Raw genomic sequence first — 8,266 nt, 5'->3', positions numbered from 1 at the left:
GCTAACAAAGAAGGATTTTTCCTGTCAGTTGGAAAATTATCCATCCATTGATTTCCCTGACATCTCAAACTACCTGGTGCTGCAGACATCATTCTATATGGACACACAGATGAAAACCTGGAAGAGCATGGAGGTGTATAACTTTTTATATGTGGCAGGGTTAAAGATCTGGGGATCAGGACACTATAAGATAAATCCCGTATCATTTTTGCCTGGGTAAGGAGAGATTTTTGGGCTTTTTGTACACATCTTTGTGATGGTTGCTAGTACATTACAAGTTTTAGTATCGGGTGTAAACAAACCAAAGCTGCTCGATTCCCAATCTTCCCTGCTCTTCTCTTCCAGATAAATCATTCATAAATATCCACAGAAACCCCTTTAAAGACCTGGGTATTACATTTATTATATACATTTTAGTTTACAATATGGCAAACACAGTCAAACAGTAAACAAAAACATCTGCATCTCCTGAACTTCATAACATCACGAAATAATAGAAAATGGTGAGAAAAGTGATTTGCGAATCAAAATGAAGTAAATCAGACTTTACTTCAGACTTCTTTTAGGATCAAACAGCCTGCTCTTGGCTGAATTTGCTGAGGCACCCAGTCCTGCACAAATTGCTAGTTGTTTGAAATCTACACCACTTGTAGATGATTTTCCTTACAGTGCAATGATTTATTTCTAATAATTTAGAGATCTTTTTAAATTCCTTGCCAGATTCACAGGAATCAGCAACCTTTTTTCTGAGGTCCTTAGAGAGTTCTTTAGATCTTGGCATGATGACATCACACACTTCAATAGCAAAGACAACACCAGACCCGAGATGTCAGGTTTAAATAAGACGGGTTCCACTTGCACCTGCACCTCCACCTGCAGGAGGTTCGAATCAATGGCACCTAATCTGGAACACCTGATTCTAATTTTATGGACTGGAAAGTGTGATAAATGTACAGATTTGCTTATTTTTCCATGAGACTGACCTATTTCTTGATTATTTAAATTATGAAAATGGCTAAAAACTGTTGTCAATTTTATGTTATTTTATTTGATGGAGTATATCACCTTTATCTGTAGGCACTATAATAAAAAAGGTGTTTGCTTGTTCAAATATGTTTAAAAAATCAGCAATTTCCATGGGATGTACTTTTTTTTTTTTTACATGACTGTAAGCACAGTATCTTTACATATTAGAAAACAGTGAATTATGGTATGTTTTATTGATTATGTCAAGTACCTTCATTCCTTAGTTGTGTTACTATTTGTGTTAATATATGGGGTTAATGTAATAAAAGCTCACTTACCTTTCACTGTCAGAACATGAACAGCAGAGACTGTGAGCCCAGTGACATTGTTCCAGCCAGTACAGTTATAATCCCCACTATTGCTTGGGTTACTGTTCACTATGAAATACAGAGGTGTGTTTCCAATAGACATCCCTTTCATTGTCCATGTAACAATGGCAGGGGGCACAGAATCAGTGGAGCAGTAGAGGAGGATATCTGAGTCTACCTCTAAAGTCGATGCACCCAAAATCCTCACATCTGGCCCATCTGCCATAAACACGAAAGACAGAGCATATACAGTTCAACACATATACTGTTTACACACACACACACACACACACACACACAGAGAGAGAGAGAGAGAGAGATCTGATGCCACAAATAAACATGTATAAGAAAATATAAGCCTTTAAATGTTTTAGAGATTAAATATCCATAAATCCCCACATTAGAAAAAGCTTTTATTTGTCACGTGCATTACAGCACAGTGAAATTATTTTCCTTCCCTCTCCCCACATATATCTCAACTTGTTAGGACGTTGGGATCAGCCATGATACAGCACTCCTGGATCTGGGAGGGTTAAGGGCCTTACTCAGCAACCCAACAGTGGCAGCTTGGTGGTGCTGGGGCATGAATCCCTGACCTTCTGATTCGTACCCCAGAGCCTTAACCATTGAACTACTAGCTACTGTCCACACGTTTCGGTATGAACAGAGTTTATCCAGCACAGGCAGGTGTAGGCTACTCTATTAGCTCTTTTTTCAAACCTGGTTCAGATTTGCACTATGAAAATGTATTCTGTTTACAAAAAAAGCTTTTTTTGTGATTTAAATATTCTTAAATTGCAGCACCTGAAAAATCCTCCTGATTTTTTTAGCCACTCTATTGCCCTCCTCAACCGTCCTGTTATTTTTAAGAAGTGCTTAGTCATCACTATTAGCACCATATCAGACACTAACTACAATCTTTAATCTACTTTCCTCTTGCTACTAGCTACTCAGTAATTATGAAACATCCTGGTCATTCAAGATCATTTATTTAGTTTTATGTGAATTAATGAATGAACCTGAAAATGATGAACAACAAACAAAGGAGAATATAGGAAGTCTTTTGATTCTCTTTCGAAAATATAAAATAATATCTGCAAAATTAAGTAGCTTTATTGACGTGGGAATTTTCTTCATATTTTCCTATTTTTAAAATTTGTAACCTGATACTAATATGCTAAAGATATGACTCTCTATTGGGGACCACTATAAATTATTCAGTAACTACAGTGAATCTAACAGAAAAGACAGTTCTTTGTGATGGATTGATACTTACAGTTCACAGTAATGCTGAAACTGGCCTTGCTAGAGCTAACGGGGTTATTTATTTCACAGTGGTAATTACCACTGTCTGACCTCTTCACCGGACTGATCATCATTGTTCTGCTGTCATCCAAGAATGTGATGCTGCTGCTAGGAGCTAGAATCTCATTTCCTTTCATCCATATGGTATTAGTGATGGTGCCATTTCCCTTACAGGTGAAGTTGGCACTGCCAAATTCAATGACATTTCCCTCAGGACTGGTGATACCTAGACCAAACACTGGCTCTAAGAAAAATTGAAAAACACAAGACATCAGGGAGATGACTGATATCAGAATAGTTTGTAGTCATACATACAGTTGTGGTCAGAAGTTTACATACAATGACATGAATGTCATCTTGGATATGAATGTTATGGCAATATTTGGGCTTTCATTAATTTCTTTGAACTGTTCTTTTTCTGTGGCAGAATGTACAGCATACATCTTTAATTTAAAAAAAAAACTAGAATTTGGTGCACAAGTTTTAATTTTCTTTGGGATTTCTGAAATCAACACAGGGTCAGAATTACATATACGGGGTCAAAAATTTACATACGCTGACTTAGATTATTAATTCAGAGGTGCTGAAACTTCCAAAATGTCTCTTATCTTGCCAAGGCTGAGGTCTCTTAACTTCCTGTTAGTGATCATGATTGACTACAGCTGGTAGTTTCTCTGTGCCTTCATAAAAAGGGTTTGTTTACAGCACTCATTGGATTACCAACACACAATACAATGGGAAAGTCCAAGGAGCTCAGTGCAGATCTGAGAAAGAGGATCCCAGATATATACAACTCCGGAATGTCTCTTGGAGCCATTTCTAAACAACTGCAAATTCCAAGATCAGTTCAAACAATTGTATGCAAGTTATTGGGAGGTGTAGTCACTTTGCCAAGCCACTTTGCTTCAAGAAAACCCAAACTGTCACCCTCAGCTAAAAGGAAATTAGTTTGGATGGTCAGGAACAACCTGGGAACCACCATGGCACAGCCCTGCCATGAACTGGAAGCTGATGGATCACTGTCTACAGTTCAGATCACCATGGACTAAGAGGCTGCTATCCAAGAAATAACCCCCTGCTCCAAAATTGACACCTTCAAGCTTAACTAAAGTTTGAAGCTGACCACACGGACAAAGAAAAAAGCCTTCTGGAGGATAGCTGTATGGTTAGATGAGACAAAGATTGAATTGTTTGGCCACAGTGAACACCATGTACAGAGGGACACTGTAACTAGCTGCTGGTGGTGATAGGATTATCATGCTTTGGGGCTGTTTTGCTGCCAGTGGAACTGGTTCATTGCACAAAGTGGATGGAATAATGAAGAAGGAGGACTACCTCAGAATTCTTCAGCATAAACCATCAGAAACTTGAATACGACTTGGGACTTGGGAGTCACAACAGGACAATGAACCCAAGCATGCATCAGAGCTGGGTGTGGAGGATAAAGCAGGCTAACATTAAGCTTAAAACAAGTCCTGACTTCAACCCTATTGAAAATGTATGGATCATGCTTATAAGTCGAGTCCATGTCAAGAAAAAAAAACAAATTTAATTGAACTCTACCAATTCTACCATGAAGATTTGTGAAATACCTGACCAGAATTCTGCCAGAAGCTTGTTCATGGTAAACAAAAATGTTTGGTCAAGGTGAATCTTGCCAAGAGACATTTTACCCAAATATGAGGTGTGCTGTATGTATATTTCTGACCCTGTATGTATAATTTTGACCCGGTGTTGATTTCAGAAAACCCAAAGAAAATTAAAAATTGTGCACCAAATTCTAGTTTTTTTTTATTCAAGTTGTATGCTGTACAATCATTCTGCCACAGAAAAAGAACAGTTCAAATAAATTAATGAAAGCCCAAATATTGCCATGACATTCATATTCAAGATGACATTCATGTCACTGTATGTAAACTTCTGACCACAACTGTCAGTTATAATTCATCTTTAAGTCATGTATTCATTATTCTGAATTATTATACATACAGGCCACTTTTTCAATGGAATAAAAACATGTATTCTATTCTATTCATCTGGTTTGATAGCATGCAATATTGTTAGCATATCACTTATCCTACATGTATTACATCACTCTACCCAATGGAGAATGAGCACTGAATATGGTTTATGATGTTGCATGGTTGTCAAGACAATATGACGTCACACGTCAGAGCTGATGTGAATATTCAGTGAGAAAATTTTCTATTACTCATGCGCAGAAGCATTTCTTTTTTCACCAGCAGTGCCTGCAGTAAACTGTCGCAGTGAATTGAGAATGCCCTAAGATATGTATTACACATAAAACTTCTGCGCTAGCAAATGACAGTGACAGTTTGTAAACAAACATGGCCGCCAGGTTTGTTCCATCGAATGAGTATGTATAATAATAATAATAGTATTGGCTGGCTTTTTTTCATGGTATAGCAGATACATTCAATTCAGCTACCATGATACTGAACTCATCTTCGACTTGTTCAATATCATGCTTGCTGAATGGAATATATCTGATATACCACTCAAAGCCAGCCAATATTATTTAAATATACAATACTTATTATTGCATTTATGGTGTAAAATGCTAACTGTCCCACGTTATTTTTAATACAAATAATAGGCACTAGTCTGTGATTTTTACATGTTTTTGTAAACATATTTGTTGTTTTTAATTAAAAAAGTGAGTATCCTGGTTGCCTTAAATTTTTGAGTTCATTAACACTCATATAGTAAGTCAGCATAATGAGGCAATCAAGTTGCATTGTGCTAAATTACCATATGAGTTTCAACAAACTTGAAATTTTAAGGCAACCAGGTTAATAATTTTTTAAGTTAACACGACAAATTATGTGATCATGCAATTGACTTCTTATTCTGATAGGCTATACACATTTTTCATCATGCAATGAGTTGAAAAAAGACTTACTTACCAAACACCTGCAGTAAAGTATGGTCTTTATGTCCTATACCATTTGCATATGTTAAGGTTAACTGGTACTCTCCAGTGTCAGCCATAGTCAGGTTTTTTAGCTCCAAGGCTCCTGTACTATAGTTCAGAATGACTCTACCAACATAACTGAGGTTCACTGTCACAGGTCCTGGATGGATATATGTGACCACTTCACTGCTTTTGAAGTGCCATCTGATAGCGCTTAATGGCTGAGGTGAAGGGAGGGTGACAAAAAGCACATTTTCTCCTACTGCCTGATTGATTGGTCCTGGTGGTAACAGATTCTGCTCTTGACTGAACCCTGAGGAAGCAAAAGTCTTTTCTTGTAAATAATTCTGTTTGGTAGGAGTTATTTTCAGACAATGAGCAACAATAAAATCTGGATAGCTGGTGTATTGGCAGCAAAGAGAAACAGCAGGTTCATATTTGTAAAGAGCATATTTCAAGTAAAACATAAATTGTCTACAGAGCTATAACATAGAACATTCTGTACTTTTTGTACTTCTGTATTTTGTATGCGGTTTTAATCATTCAGATAATTCAGATCTTCCATCATCAAACTGTAATTTATAGTTTGTAGTTTATTGTCAGAGTAAATGTCACATGATTATTAATGTCACCAAAAGCCTGGCCAGGCAGGTTTCTAAAGCAAGAAAAGTGTAATTTATTTGTTTGGGATTATTGTTGCCAGTATCTGTTATCAGCAGTGTGAAAAGTGAAACAAGAAAGTATCCACTGTCAGCAACGGCATGGAGAGTGACAGCTCGAAACAGACTACGAGCATGGTGTCTCAGAACTACAACTCCCAATAACCACAGCGCCCTCCATCACCTGCTTATTAATTATACCTGTCTCTCGTTTACTAGTCATCAGCCCAGTTACTTAAGCCTCCCTCACATGCTCCCTAGTTGCGAAATATCATTCAGTGTTCACTCCTGTCGTACTGAGCTGTTTACCTTCTGCCTGCTTTCTAGTTATTTCGACCCTTGTTCTTTTTTCTCTACCTCATTCTCTTGTCCTGTCTTCATTGCTCTGTTTGCTGATCAACCGACCCTTGCCTGTATTTTGACTATGATTCTTGTCGTGTGATTTGGCTTTGTTCCCAGTTTGCTTTTCTCACTCTCCCCTGCACATACATTTGTAAGTGCCTGCACCCTGACAGGATACTTTGCCATGATGGATGCAGCAGAGGAGGCAAAGTAGACTGCTTTGAGTGCTCAAGGGCGCCTCTTGGGAGAACATCAGCAGATGTTTGCCAATCTAAACACCAGGATGGCACATCTTGCTGCCGTGATGTCACAGGCCTTCCTAACGCACCCCAAATCCTCCACAAGCCCCATCAAACTTCTCCCGTTACCCGAGAAACATGCTGGTGATGCTCTCAGTTTGGAAAAGTGGAGGTGAGCACACAACATCATATGACCATTTCCTCAAATTATTCAAGTGAGTTTTTGATCATGAACCCAAGGGAATTGAAGTTGGCAAGAGCTTACTGACCATCACGCAAGGCTCAAGAAGAGTTGCGGAATACGCCTTGGACCTCAGAACTCTCACTGCAGCCAGTGGATGGAACAAGCTGGCTCTAAAGGCAGTTCTTTGCCAAGGTCTCTGCCCTGAAGTTTTGAGTGAACTAGCATGTAGGGACAAACCACTGCTCATCACAACATCATTCTGGGCTATCCATGGCTGCAACTTCATGACCCATTAATCTCCTTGCAAAATAAGGAGATCCTCCAGTGGTCACCCACATTCTTTCAGAATTGTCTCCTGCATCTCCAGTTATGTAAATCTCTCTTCCACATCTGTAGAAAGTGCCCAGCCTGACTCTTTAGAAAACGCTCCTGTGTGTTACATGGACTTAAGGGAGGTCTTCAGTAAAGGTAAGGCTTGTGGCCTACCTCCTCACTGTCCATATGACTGTGCTGTTGATCTCCTACCAGGTACTTCCCCACCACGCAGTCGTATACATGTATATTCTCTGTCTCAGACCGAACAAGCTGTGATGGAGGCATATATACAGGAGGCCCTCAAGCAGGCGTACATACGCCCATCCACATCACCAGCTTCTGCAGGATTCTTCTTCATGGAGAAGAAAGGGGGAGGTCTTTGACCATGCATAGACTATAGAGGCCTTAACCAAATCTCAGTAAAGTACCCCATCCTCTTCCATTGGTACCCTCGGCTTTAGAACAGTTACGTGCTGCCAAGAAATTCTCCAAGTTAGACCTGCACAGTGCATACAACCTGGTCAGAATCCAAGAGGGGGACAAATGGATGACAGCCTTCAGCACTAATGCCGGCCATTTTGAATACCAGGTAATGCCTTATAGCCTCTCTTCAGTGCCAAGCATTTTTCAATGCCTCATAAATGATGTGCTTCAAGACATGTTGGGGAGATACGTAGTGGCTTACATTGATGATATCCTGATATACTCCCCAGATAAAGAAAGCCATCTCGGGCATGTCAAATCGGTGCTCCAATGCCTACTAGAGAATCACCTTTATGTCAAAGCCAAAAAGTGCGAATTCCACACATCAGATCTCCTTTATGGGGTACATCATCAGTGCAGAGGGAGTCAGTATGGATCTTTCTAAGGTATCTGTGGTTACATCCTGGCCAGTACCCACCTCAGTCAAGGAATTCCAACATTTTCTAGGTTTCGCCAACTTCTATCATTGC

At 39.2% G+C, this 8,266-nt stretch overlaps 1 protein-coding gene across 1 annotated transcript; it reads right to left on the bottom strand.

The window, feature by feature from the left end:
* Window positions 1-1,158: 1,158 nt before the first annotated feature.
* LOC132886250 (carcinoembryonic antigen-related cell adhesion molecule 2-like) lies at window positions 1,159-7,598 on the bottom strand. Its single transcript, XM_060920808.1, has 5 exons — window positions 7,493-7,598; window positions 5,567-5,887; window positions 2,611-2,883; window positions 1,305-1,553; window positions 1,159-1,166 (listed from the first exon to the last, which is right to left on the bottom strand). The coding sequence occupies exons 1-5, from the start codon at window positions 7,596-7,598 to the stop codon at window positions 1,159-1,161; spliced, it is 957 nt and encodes a 318-aa protein (XP_060776791.1).
* Between the last annotated feature and the right edge of the window lie 668 nt (window positions 7,599-8,266).

This window comes from Neoarius graeffei, chromosome 5, assembly GCF_027579695.1.
Source record: "Neoarius graeffei isolate fNeoGra1 chromosome 5, fNeoGra1.pri, whole genome shotgun sequence".
Taxonomy (NCBI): Eukaryota; Metazoa; Chordata; class Actinopteri; order Siluriformes; family Ariidae; genus Neoarius; species Neoarius graeffei.
The sequence above is the reverse complement of the archived record's forward strand: the minus strand, read 5'-3'. Positions and strand labels throughout refer to the sequence as shown.